The sequence below is a fragment of the Salvelinus sp. IW2-2015 genome, linkage group LG20 (genome assembly GCF_002910315.2).
Source record: "Salvelinus sp. IW2-2015 linkage group LG20, ASM291031v2, whole genome shotgun sequence".
NCBI lineage: Eukaryota > Metazoa > Chordata > Actinopteri > Salmoniformes > Salmonidae > Salvelinus > Salvelinus sp. IW2-2015.
This window is the reverse complement of record NC_036860.1, coordinates 36768031-36781827: the sequence shown is the minus strand read 5'-3', so window position 1 is coordinate 36781827 and position 13797 is coordinate 36768031. Positions and strand designations below refer to the sequence as shown.

Genomic DNA, 13797 nt, shown 5'->3' with positions numbered 1-13797 from the left:
TTTGATCAACTCTACACTGACGTGTAGTCGCCAGCAGCCATTTTGTAAAGCTCCCACTATGAATAGTGCTTACAGAGGGGTTCACAATGAACTACCTAAGCTAAATGCAGCAGCTATGTAAATGCAGCTTGCAGAGCTTTTCAGTTTGAGGCTACTTAAACATGAACAGTTGCRTTTGTTTATATACAGTTAACCAGCCCACATTTCTTCATATTAACTYTGTTTAAACACGAGGCTATGCCAGTGTAAAAGTTGTTGCARCTATTTTATAAAGCAGTSTTACTCRTTGAGCTTGTGTTTGTTTATATACAGTTAACCAGCCCACATTTCTTCATATTAACTCTSTTTAAACATGACGCTATTTCAGTGCAAAAGTTGTTGCAGCTATTTTATAAAGCAGTCTTACTCGTTGAGCTCTTCTGCATGTTTCCCATTGCCAGGACTTCATAGAGCCCTCCGTGTCACTGCAGGAGGAAACTGGCTGTACTGGAGACGGGGGGAGGAACATTTTGGATCTGGACGTCCCTGATCTGGAGAAAGCTGGAGCCACTGAGAAGACCACTGCCATCTCTGTGAAGAGTGGAGTGTGAGTATCAATCAGGTGACCAAGGTTGAAGTCAATTCAGGAAGTAAATTGAAATTATGTTTACTTCCTGAATTTAAATSGAATTGACCCCAATCCTGCAGAAGACCAGTTACAATAACATCTCAATAGATGTGCAGCCCAACAATCTAAAGTTCACATAGTTTCATATGATTTTGTCATTCACTACTCACTGTGCTCTGTGGTGCTGATGGTCTCTGGGCTTTGGTGGGTTTCAGATGGGTGGCGTATAGCGAGCGATGCTTCGGCGGAGAGCAGTGCATACTGGAGAAAGGCAAACATCCTGCCACTCTGCACTGGGGTGGCAACTATGGAGCAGCTAAGTCTATCAGACCCATACGATTGGTGAGCTCTGTTTCATAACATATTAGAGGAATAGATCTACATATTTGTATTTGTACAAATAAGAGTGTCATAAGAGTGTCATACGAGTGTCAAAGGAGTGACATATGCGGATGATATCCCTCCTATGTCTCTCCAATGTAGCTCTAGGGCACAATGAAAAATATACACTGAGTGTWCAAAACATTAGGRACACCYTCCTAATATTGAGTTGCACCCCTTTTTGCTCTCAGAACAGMCTCAATTCGTCGGGGCATGGACTCTACAAGGTGTCAAAAGCATTTCCATAGGGATGCTGGCTCATGTTGACTTCAATKCTTCCCACAGTTGTGTCAAGTTGGCTGGATGTCCTTTAGGTGGTGGACCATTCTTGATACACACGGGAAACTGTTTAGCATGAAAAACCCAGCAGCGTTGCAGTTCTTGACACACTCAAACCAGTGCGCCTGGCACGTACTACCATACCCCATTCTAAGGCACTTCAATATTTTGTCCTGCCCGTTCACCCTCTGAATGGCGCACATACACAATCCATGTCTCAATTGTCTCGAGGCTTAAAAATCCCTCCCCTTCATCTACACTGATTTGAAGTGGATTGAAGGTGACATCAATACGGGATCATAGCTTTCACCTGGTCAGTCTATGTCATGTAAAGTGCAGGTGTACCTGATGCTTTGTACATTCAGTGTATGCTATAGATGTTGGGAAATATGACTTGGGAAATATGTCAAGAAGTCTTTTTTTTTTATTGCAGGAACTTTGTGGCACCGGAGAACCAAAGGTCTTGGTATGTATATGGAATTCCTCCACATTATTTTCACCTGTCAAAAGACTAGTGAAAAGGGCMATTTTTTTGTAATTAGTTTCAGCTGTGAAGTGTGTACTGAGTTGTGCTTTTGTGTCTCCAGCTGCGGGCCTACAGCCAGCCCCAATACGGGGGAGTGAGTGAGGAGTACGAGGGGGAGGCAGGACACTGTGGATCTCCCTCCCCCATGTCCTTCAGAGTCATCAGGGGAAAGTGAGTACTAGAGGACTACATACCATTGTACTATTGGATCTGTACTGATCTTAGAGGTGGAGTTATGTCCCCTCTTACTATGTAAAACACTTTGAGCAGTGTACAAGTGCTATATAAATCCAAAAAAGTATTATTATGGGTCAATGCAAATTTGAACTTCACAATTTCCCTTATAGGTTGTTGCTTATTAAGGCTTGTCAGTAGCCTAATGTAGGCATGCCACAATGTATATTTCACTGTAGTTGCCATAGGAGGCAGAGAACATGTGTCTGTGGTGCTTATTTATGTCTAAATCACACTTACTGCTCTTTCTGCCCCTTTCCAGCTGGCTGCTCTTTGATGAGGATGGTTACTGTGGAAACCAGTATGTCCTGGGAGAGGGTCTTTATCCTGACCTCATTTCCTGTGGCTGTGTGGACACTTCTGTCAAATCACTAAGGCCCATTCCCTATGTGAGTGTACCTGGCATGACCTCAGCCCATTTACTGCTATCTTTAGGTAGCACAACAAGCTAGATGAAACACGTGAGCACACATGCAATTTAACCATATTATATACCATGATAAATAGATTAAGGTAGATTCCGTTCATCTGCCATTGCAGTTCATTGCAGTGCCATTAACGACAACCTATTCCCCATAATGCACTACCTTTGACCAGAGACAAGTCTTAGTACTGCTGGCCAAAAGCAGTGGACTGCTTTACGAATATACGTTTTTTTTGGTATTTTGCCCTAATATAGTTCAATACAGGCACTTTGAAAAAGGATAGAACATACGTACAGTACATCCATTGGCGTTCTCATCTAAGATGGCTGCTCTCCCTTCCTGTAGAGTTTCTCCGACCCGTCCATCAGCCTGTTTTCCCTGGATTACTTAGAGGGCCTGAAGATGGTTGCCGTAACACCCACAGAGCACATGAAGGACTTCTTCACTCAGTCTCTGCGGGTTGACAGTGGACTGTGAGTAGAGAGAGAGCCTGCCATCTCCTATGTCACTAAACAGCAAACATTACTGCCAGACACTATACAGTACATAGAGAAGGAACACAGTTTCTTTGGCCTGAGACCTGTGTCATGTTCAGTAAGAAAACAAGTGAAACAGGGAGGTACTACCCAAACTTGTTTCAAGACGTTTCTCTACGTTGTGCACTAATGAATGTGTGTGTCTTTGGCAGGTGGGTGGTGTATGAATACAGTCACTATAAGGGCCGTCAGATGCTGCTGCAGCCAGGGGAGCTTCCTGTGTGGGGAGAGCACAGTGGCTGGGACACCATTGCCTCCTTACGGCCCCTCAAACAGGTACAATACACACACACACACAAAACTGACATTTGAGTCGCTCTCATCAAAGTGTCCTTTGTTACTGCATAAGATTCAACTGACTAGTTTAAGCCGGGTGTACACTACACGATTTTGGCCCCGATTTAGCTGTCCCAGACARGTTTTTGAGATCAGAAACAAAATCCCCATGTCGTTGTCTACTCGGGGCGCACGGCCGTCACCGGCGCTCATTTAATGTGAGCGGGTCAAAGACGCAATCTTAGGGCTATCGATCTCGTCTTTGAGCAGTCCCAGACGTCCCGATATTACGTCCCTGCAATGCTCTTGCTGTGTGAGATGTGCAACGGCAAGTTTTGAGAATGCCAGAGAAGGCAATGAGATGATGTTGTTTCGCATCACCCAGAATGTGTAGACTCTGGAGCACTAGCAATGACTACTACTAGTATGTGTTTGTATTTGCCTTTAACCAAAGCAAAGTGTCAAATCGTAACAACTCTGATGTTCACAAGCGATGTTATTCAATTCAAAATGTTGGCTAGATATTTCAACTCTGTATGGCAAGTGTGAATATCTGACTGAATATTTATGAGGCTTCTTTGAGCCACAGCTCGTAGCTACGTTAAATCTAATCACATTGTTTTAGCGAGACAGAGAATCTCATGACCAAGTGAAAAGTCTTGTAGTGTGTGACCCCGTCTGTGCCACAGTTTTTGTGTGTGACCCGTCTGTGCCACATCGTTTAGTGTGTGACCCTGTCTGTGCCACATCGTTTAGTGTGTGACCCCGTCTGTGCCACATCGTTTAGTGTGTAACCCGTCTGTGCCACATCGTTTTTGTGTGACCCTGTCTGTGCCACATCGTTTAGTGTGTGACCCCGTCTGTGCCACATCGTTTTGGTGTGACCTGTCTGTGCCACTCGTTTAGTGTGTGACCCGTCTGTGCCACATCGTTTAGTGTGTGACCCTGTCTGTGCCACATCGTTTAGTGTGTGACCCCGTCTGTGCCACATCGTTTAGTGTGTGACCCGTCTGTGCCACATCGTTTAGTGTGTGACCCCGTCTGTGCCACATCGTTTAGTGTGTGACCCGCGTCTGTGCCACATCGTTTAGTGTGTGACCCCGTGTCTGTCCACATCGTTTAGTGTGTGACCCGTCTGTGCCACATCGTTTAGTGTGTGACCTTCTGTGCCACATCGTTTAGTGTGGTGACCCGGTCTGTGCCACACGTTTGTGTGTGACCCCGTCTGGCCACATCGTTTAGTGTGTGACGCTGTGACCCTGTCTGTGCCACATCGTTTAGTGTGTGCACCACTATGTTGGCAACACAAAATAAACTACCTGCAAGACGGTTGTTTAATGTGAGATGCTCAGCGATGTTAGGATTTTGAAAGTCGTGTAGTGTCCAACCGGCTTTTCCTGTATGTTCACATTCCATTGTGGGTTATGCATGTGTCTGGTGGTTATGTAGTGTAAGTGTGTTAGGGGGTTGTGTGGCTGGCACAGTATTATTATTTTAGCTGTGTACGTGCATGCATGCGTGGGTGCGTGTTTTTAGAAGAGAGAGAGTATTGAACTCTTCTGCATATATGGTTGTTGTTGAATTCTAGCATGCAGTCAACACACAGAAGCTCCATGCTTGGGACTTTGAGCCTGAAGCCTGCTGGGTCCTGATAAAACCCACTTCCCAGAAAGTTATTTATACCCTGTGAGAGACAGACAAGGCTTAGCACTGACGTGTGTGTGTGCGTGTGCGTGCGTGTGGCGGAGCGCTACTCTCAACCTATTTGTTGACAAGACAGACAGGATGTGAAAGGGGTCGTGGTGATTTAAACCCGTTTCTCACTCAAGCTGATTTGACTGAAGCCATATGCAGCTATATAAGTTCTTCCACTTGCACATATTCCATGATGTGGCATGGGTCACGTTTCCCATTGACCTCTATGAGTGCATCACTCTCGTCTGTGCAGTATAACATGATACTAATGTTTCTGTTTCAAAATAGCTCGGTATACGGTATGACCGCCCAAGCCTAGTGCTATGTTACTGATGATTCAGTACCACAGTGCCTACAGAAAGTATTCATACCTCTTGACTTATTCCACATTTTGTTGTGTTACAGCCTGAATTCAAAATGTATTAAATAGATGTTTTTCGCACCCATCTACACACGATACCCCATAATGGCAAAGTGAAAACATGTTTTTAGAWTTTTTTGCAAATGTATTGAAAATGCAATACAGAAATATCTAATTTACGTAAGTTTTCACACCCCCTGAGTCAACACGTTATAATCCCCTTTGGGAGTGATTACAGCTGTGAGTCTTTCTGGGTAAGTATCTTAATTTAGAGCTTTGCACACCTGTATTGTACAATATTTGCACATTATTATTTTTTTAATTCTTCAAGCTCAGTCAAGTTGGTGGTTAATCATTGCTAGACAGTCATTTTCAAGTCTTGCCATAGATTTCCAATTGGATTTTAAATCAAAACTATAACTAAGCCACTCAGGAACATTCAATGTCATCTTGGTAAACGACTCCAGTGTATTAAAATAAACTGAATGGAGCTAAGCACAGGCCTTGTTTTTTTGGTTATTGTCCTGCTGAAAGGGGAATTAATCTCCCAGTGTCTGGTGGAAAGAAGACTGAACCAGGTTTTCCTCTAGGATTTTGCCAGTGCTTAGCTCCATTCCATTTCTTTTTATCCTGAAAAACTCCCCAGTCCTTAGCGATTACAAGCAAACTCATAACATGATGCAGCCACATCAATGCTTGAAAATATGGAGAGTGGTACTCAGTAATATGTTGTATTGGATTTTCCCCAAACATAACACTTTGTATTCAGGGCAAAAAGTGAATTCCTATACCACATTTTTTGCAGTATTACTTAAGTGACTTGTTGCAAACAGGATGCATGTTTTGGAATATTTTGATTCTGTACAGGCTTCCTTCTTTTCACTCTGTCAATTAGGTTAGTATTGTGGAGTAACTACAATGTTAATCCATCTTCATCTCCTATTACAGCCATTAAACTCTAACTGTTTTAAAGTCACAATTGGCCTATGGTGAAATCCCTGTTTCCTTCCTCTCCGACAACTGAGTTAGGAAGGACGCCTGTATCTTTGTGGTGACTGAGTGTATATGATACACCATCCAACGTGTAATTAATGACTTCACCATGCTCAAAGCGACAGTCAATTTCTGCTTTTTTTTTTTACCTATCTACAAATAGTTGCCCTTCTTTGCGAGGCATGGGAAAACCTCCCTGGTCTGTGGTTGAATCTGTGTTTGAAATTCACAGCTCGACTGAGGGACCTTACAGATAATGTATGTGTGTATCAAGGCACAAAGCGATACCCAAATGCAGACACAGGAGGCAGATGGTTGGAGTCTTACAATGTTTATTAATCCAAAGAGGTAGGCAAGAGAATGATYGTGGACATGGAAAAAGGTCAAAACCAAATCAGAGTCCAGGAGGTACAGAGTGGCAGACARGCTCGTGGTCAAGGTAGGCAGAAGGGTCAGGCAGGCAGGTACAAAGTCCAGAAACAGGCAAGGGTCAAAACCGGGAGGACTAGAAAAAGGAGAATGCAAAAAGCAGGAGAATGGGAAAACCGCTGGTTGACCTGGAAACATACAAGACGAACTGGCACAGAGAGACAGGAAACACAGGGATAAATACACTGGGGAAAACAAGTGACACCTGGAGGGAGTGGAGACAATAATGAGGACAGGTGAAACTGATCAGGGTGTGACGGTGTGGGGTACAGAAATGACTGATGTCATCATTCAAAAATTACGTTAAACACTATCATTGCACACAGAGTGAGTCTATGCAACTTATTATCTGACTTAAGCAAATTTTTACTCCTGAACTTATTTAGGCTTGACATAACAAAGGGGTTGRATACGTATTGACTCAAGACATTTCAGCTTTTTGTTTTTAATTAATTTGTAAAAATGTCTAAAAACATAGTTCCTCTTTGACATTATGGGGTATTTTKAGTAGGCCAGTGACAAAATCTCAATGTAATACATTTTAAATTCAGCCTGTAGGACAAMAAAGTGTGGAAAAAGTCATGGGTGTGTGTCACGGCTGTTTAAAGAAGAGGACCAAGATGCAGCGTGGTGTGTGTACATTTTCTTTTATTTAATAAAAATGACGCCGAACAAAACAATAAACACTACAAAAACAAACCGTGAAGCTAAAGGCTATGTGCCTTAAACAAAGTCAACTTCCCACAAAGACAGGTGGAAAAAGGCCTACCTAAGTATGGTTCTCAATCAGAGACAACGATAGACAGCTGCCTCTGATTGAGAACCACACCCGGCCAAACACAAAGAAATAGAAAACATAGAAATAAAGAAACTAGAATGCCCACCCTAGTCACACCCTGGCCTAACAAAAATAGAGAATAAAAGCCTCTCTATGGCCAGAGCATGACAGTGTGAATACTTTCTGAAAGCACTAGAGTTAGAGTTCTAGACTGGCTTACGTTAGCCTGACGTGTTATATAGCAGGGTTTCTTACATTACTCAACCCTTAGAGAAACTACCAGATAGTAGGATAGCCCCTGTAATTATTTAATTGTTGCAAAAGTATGTATTGTGAGCGAAAATATAAACGCAACATTCAACAATTTCATTGATTTTACTGAGTTGCAGTTCATATGAGGAAATTCATTAGGCCCTAATCTATACATTTCACACAACTAGGAATGCAGATATGCATCTGTTGGTCAAAGATACCTTTAAAAACAATGGGCCTCACAATGGACYTCAGGATCGGTATTTTTGTGCATTCAAATTGCACAAAAATGGGGGGGCACACAATGCAAATAGTCCGGGTAGCCATTTGATTACCTGTTCAGGAGTCTTATGGCTTGGGGGTAAAAACTTTTGAGAAGTCTTTATGTCCTAGATCTGGCACTCCGGTACCGCTTGCTTTGCGGTAGTAGAGAGAACAGTCTATGACTGGGGTGGCTGGGGTCTTTAACAATTTTTATGGCCTTCCTCTGACACCGCCTGGTGTAGAGGTCCTGGATGGCAGGCAGCTTAGCCCCAGTGATGTACTGGGCCGTACGCACTACCCTCTGTAGTGCCTTGCGGTCGGAGGCCGAGCAATTGCCATACCAGGCAGTGATGCAACCAGTCAGGATGCTCTCGATGTTGCAGCTGTAGAACCTTTTGAGGATCTCAGGACCCATGCCAAATCTTTTTAGTTTCCTGAGGGGGAATAGGCTTTGTCATGCCCTCTTCACGACTGTCTTGGTGTGTTTGGACCATTCTAGTTTGTTGGTGATGTGGACACCAAGGAACTTGAAGCTCTCAACCTGCTCCACTACAGCCCCATAAATGAAAATGGGGACGTACTCGGTCATCCTTTTCCTGTAGTCCACAATCATCTCCTTAGTCTTGGTTACGTTGAGGGATAGGTTGTTTTTCTGGCACCACCCGGCCAGGTCTCTGACCTCCTCCCTATAGGCTGTCTCGTCGTTGTCGGTGATCAGGCCCACCACTGTTGTGTCGTCTGCAAACTTAATGATGGTGCTGCCCGGCCATGCAGTCGTGGGTGAACAGGGAGTACAGSAGGRGACTGAGCACGCACCCCTGAGGGGCTCCAGTGTTGAGGATCAGCGTGGCAGATGTGTTGCTTCCTACCCTCACCACCTGGGGGCGGCCCGTTAGGAAGTCCAGGATCCAGTTGCAGAGGGAGGTGTTTAGTCCCAGGATCTTTAGCTTAGTGATGAGCTTTAAGGGTACTATGGTGTTGAACACTGAGCTGTAGTCAATGAATAGCATTCTCACATAAGTGTTCCTTTTGTCCAGGTGTGAAAAGTCAGTGTGGAGTGCAATAGAGATTGCATCATCTGTGGATCTGTTTGGGCGGTATGCAAATTGGAGTGGGTCTAGGGTTTCTCAGATAATGGTGTTGATGTTAGCCATTACCAGTCTTTCAAAGCACTTTATGACTACGGACGTGACTGCTATGGGTCGGTAGTCATTTAGGCAGGTTGACTTTGTGTTCTTGGGCACAGGGACTATGATTGTCTGCTTGAGACATGTTGGTATTACAGACTCAATCAGGGATATGTTGAAAATGTCAGTGAAGACACCTGCCAGTCAGAGCACACGTCCTGGTAATCCGTCTGGCCCCGCTGCCTTGTGTATGTTGACCTGTGTAAAGGTCTTACTCACGTCGGCTACCGAGAGCGTGATCACACCGTCGCCCGGAACAGCTGATGCTCTCATGCATGCCTCAGTGTTGCTTGCCTCGAATCGAGCATAGAAGTGATTTAGCTCGTCTGGTAGGCTCGTGTCACTAGGCAGCTCGCGGCTGTGCTTCCCTTTGTAGTCTGTAATAGTTTGCAAACCCTACCATATAAGACGAGCGTCGGAGCCGGTGTAGTATGATTCAATCTTAGCTCTGTATTGACACTTTGCCTGTTGGATGGTTTGTCGCAGGGCATAGCAGGATTTCTTGTAAGCTTCCGGGTTAGAGTCCTGCACCTTGAAAGCGGCAGCTCTGCCCTTTAGCTCAGTGCGAATGTTGCCTGTAATCCATGGCTTCTGGTTGGGGTATGTACGTACAGTCACTGTGGGGACAACACCTTGGCAAAAGAGAAATGCTCACTAACAGGGATGTAAACAAATTTGTAAACAAATAGTTTTTTTGTGCGTATGGAACATTTCTGGGATCTTTTATTTCAGCTCATGGAACATGAGACCACACTTTACATGTTGCATTYATATTTTTGTTCAGTGCAATTGGAGTACAATACAACTGGTTAACACTGCACACCCGATATTCTGTAACCACCTATGTTATTTTAAGTTAGTTAAATGTTTTTCCCTTTTGTGAAAAATGTATTTTCCCTGCAGCAATGTCTAAGGTCTATATAAAGTTCTGTGAAAGTTGATGACCCTCATTCAGTCTGTACTGTGTGTGGTCTCCCTCCAGCCCCGGCTGTATGTACAGGTAAGGAGCCGTGCTCTGGGTTCAGTGCTGACCTCTGAGAGTGTCCAGGACGACTTGTCCCTGGCCAGAGTGTCCCTGTCCCCGGCCTGCTCTCTGGACACCCAGCGCTGGCTCTTCACCGGAGGGCTGCTCTGCTGCAAGGTATGTGTGTGTGTGCTCAAGTTTTGTCAACCTTTAAGCAAAACTAACATGGGAATATTCAAATAAAAGTGAAATCAGTCATCTACAATATGGATYGACTGTTTCCCCCAAGCTGAGGTCTGCAGCCAGCCAGTGATCACTCCACAGTTTGTCATGGTGTCTCCCAACTGTACATTAGCTGCTGCTAATTATAGTAATTAAGTGGGTGGTTACATTTGTCATATTTCACACATGTACAAGCGCATGTGTGAATTGGAAATTATTTTTTGTTTGCCTAACCAACTCCCTCTGAGAGTGGGGTCAGAGCCAGGGATCAGCCATTATTGACGGCGACCATGGAGCAATTCAGGTTAAGTGCCTTGCTCAAGAGCACAGACAGATTTTTCACCTTGTCTGCTCTGGGATTTGAACCAGCAACCTTTCGGTTACTGGTCCAGCGTACAGTATCTGTGTGATATTGACCTGTTGTGTGTTGTCTGTAGGCTAGTAAGGCGTGTCTGTCAGTGATCGGAGGGAAGGCCACAGTGGGGGCCAGAGTGGCCCTGTGGGCGGAGCATGGACGCACACACCAGAGATGGAGCCTGAACCACAACGGAACCATCTCTTCCCATCTCAACCACAAACTAGTACTGGACTTCAGAGGTGAGACCATAGAGATCCACTATAATTTATGGTCGTTGATAAACACTGACATAGTGGAGATCAGATTTCTGTTGTGTACTGCTGCTGAACTCATCTACCGTTTGGTATACATAGTGGAGGATCTATTTTGAGATCAATACAACCATTTTTGGAGAGCCGTCTCAGAAAAGAGCTAGATATCATATTGTATAGAATTAGTTATTGGGGGAACCATCATGAAATGCTGTTTGCTTTCCAGTTCTTCTGCAAACACAAATCTTTAGAAAAAAACATGGACATAACTTATTTTCAGTTGTCTATTAGACGCAGTAAAAGAAAGATTGTCCCCTAAAAGGAACAATTTGTGTCATGTCTTTCAGGTAGAACAAGTTTCGAGAGGGACCACCTGGTTGTCAATGAATTTGCTGCTGATCAGGCCACACAGTTCTGGGACATGGAGTTGGTCTAGAAGAAAACTCCTGACAAAGCCATGAGGCATCCCAGTGCAGTATGGGAGATGTTTGTTGTGGTGTTTGTTTCTATCCTGGCAGAGCACTTCTCCCAGCCATCTGGCCCACGTGTCCATGACAAACGAGCAAGAAGCATCGCGTTCATTTCCTGTGTCTTTTTTTGCTTGATCTCAGGACCCAGAAACCATTGCAGCGGCACTGACACACAGAGTAGCGATACAGAATCCAATCGTCTTTCTCTACTTGAACATGTCAGTGTGGCACTTAAGTCTAAAGCTAATGTGTAGACAGTTAAAAACTGACAGGGGAATTTAAAGCCAAAACTACAGGATCAAGGCAGTTGAGCAATCACATAAAGGTTATGATAACTACCACTACTACACCATTGAAATAGAATGGAAGTCAGTCAGCCAGTCTTTAACTTAATGGGCTTACTGCTCTGTCTGAGGCAATATAATGTAGCTTATTAGCTTCTATTTCTGATATCTTTTCTCAAGCACATTTGCACTACCAAGATTTTCACGTGAAATGCGGCCAACATCTTGTTTTTTCTCTCTCGATGATGTCAAGGAATTTGCTGCTGTGAGCTACCCTCGTCCTTAAAATATCATGTCACCACTAACTGCCACTAGCCCATGGTAAAATAGTCACCGGCACTCTACAAATGTGTTCAGCGGGAGTGTTTTAAAAGAGCGTCGGGTTATTTCACTGGAGCAAAAGGTGCAGAACCTTAATATATATGTATGATATTCAGGAATAGATGTAATCAAATATTTCTAAAATAATTGTTGTCCATAAAGATGAGATGACAGTGTACAGTTGAGGCAAGCTGATGATTAATAATGAAGATGTTTATGTTTTTAAATCTGTGAATAATATTAAAGGTTAATGTCATATCTGTTCACTGGCTGTGGGTTGTTATTCAAAGGTTCTGAGAACTACAGCTGATTGGGAGTAAGCAATTGACAGGTAATTGCATTCAGTACATTTTCACAGGATACACTCAGAAGAAATGCAAGATTTTCAAAGTCATTAAATGATCTTAATTCTGAATGTACCAAAGGTCCATAGTTCCAAATGGCTTTTTGCAAATCATAGAGATAATACCACAATGTGGTGCATTAAGTAAGCCTAACTGTGCCCTTGCTGCATACATCTTTTGTGACCTTTTTTTGAGTCACACATTCCAAGCATGAACAATGATTTCTGTAAATGTTTGCCTGCAGTGGCAGTGCATGGTATACACACAGGCTATTCATGTTTCTGATGGAGACCGATCGTTTGCCAGTGTGAGTCAGTAGTCCGGTTTGCCTGGATGACTAACAGTAACTTCCACAGTAGTCACAATACAGTACAGACGTTTGCCTGGGCTGATCCAACTATGTACCTCATTGTCCTCACATCGGACACCGCTGAACAATAGCAGGCCTTGTAATGGAAAAATACTGTCACTATAACAGACCAACAATGTGCCATCTAACTGAAAGGTTTGTTTATTTAATAAATTGTGTACACACAGGCACATTTATCATGATCAATTTTGAGACTTGGCACCAGTTGAAATGTCACATTAGATTTACAGTAATATCTGATCTGTAAGCCTGGAGATTCAATTGTCATTTGTAATGTGTGATAACATCATGTTCTCAAATATCTAACTCCCACACACTTGTTTTTTCGTGACCGACGAAAACAGAGCCTTCATGCAAGATTTGGTTCTGCGTCGCCAAGATTACACATGTACCAGTAATTAAACAATGTTTAAATAAATTAAGCACACGCTCCAGAGTGACAGGRCAAGGTAGACTGTGAACTGCTAGAATTGGCTGATTGCTGGGTTTGYACTCCTCTAGCTCCATCTATTGGCAAGATCTGTTTCTGGCCTACTTCACACTGGTTGAACAATTTTTTAAGGAACATAATATAACACCCATTCACTAAAATGCTTAAAAGGCCAATAGGCTATTGAAACAATAATGCCTTTTCCCCACCGCTGTTTTGGTAAAAAGCTCAGGGATGGGGCTGGAGAAATGTAATCACTCAAATTCATAGACAGAGCTATGGATGCTAGGACATCCAAATTATAGTTTTAACCATGTTCTGGAGGCTATACAGTGTTATACATTGTTTACAAACATTGGAATTGATAAATAGTATATTTTGGGGTTCAACAGTTATACTAAGCATTTATATATGTTATATTCAAGAATCAATGGGTACATATCAATTTATAAATCAAAGAAATTATGTAGCAACTGCTGATTGACACTTTAAACTATGGCAAATACTTTCCCAAAAAATTCAAACAAAACAACGTGCACAAAAGACTTCCAAATCCATAC

At 43.3% G+C, this 13797-nt stretch overlaps 1 protein-coding gene across 3 annotated transcripts in view; it reads left to right on the top strand.

Annotated features, from left to right (window-relative positions):
- LOC111980428 (uncharacterized) overlaps positions 1-12357 on the top strand; it is an 84434-nt gene extending 72077 nt beyond the window's left edge. The window contains exons 13-22 of one of the 3 annotated variants that reach the window (XM_070449370.1): positions 471-586; positions 823-949; positions 1701-1733; positions 1855-1964; positions 2290-2416; positions 2798-2925; positions 3141-3264; positions 10206-10364; positions 10847-11006; positions 11366-12357. In XM_070449370.1, coding sequence (XP_070305471.1) covers positions 471-586; positions 823-949; positions 1701-1733; positions 1855-1964; positions 2290-2416; positions 2798-2925; positions 3141-3264; positions 10206-10364; positions 10847-11006; positions 11366-11454 — 1173 coding nt within the window. In that variant the 3' untranslated portion in view covers positions 11455-12357. Of the gene's footprint in view, positions 1-440; positions 602-822; positions 950-1700; positions 1734-1854; positions 1965-2289; positions 2417-2797; positions 2926-3140; positions 3265-10205; positions 10365-10846; positions 11007-11365 lie in introns of those variants that run through there. The other 2 variants (XM_024011160.2, XM_070449371.1) reach the window with 2 other exon arrangements.
- The last annotated feature ends 1440 nt before the right edge of the window (positions 12358-13797 follow it).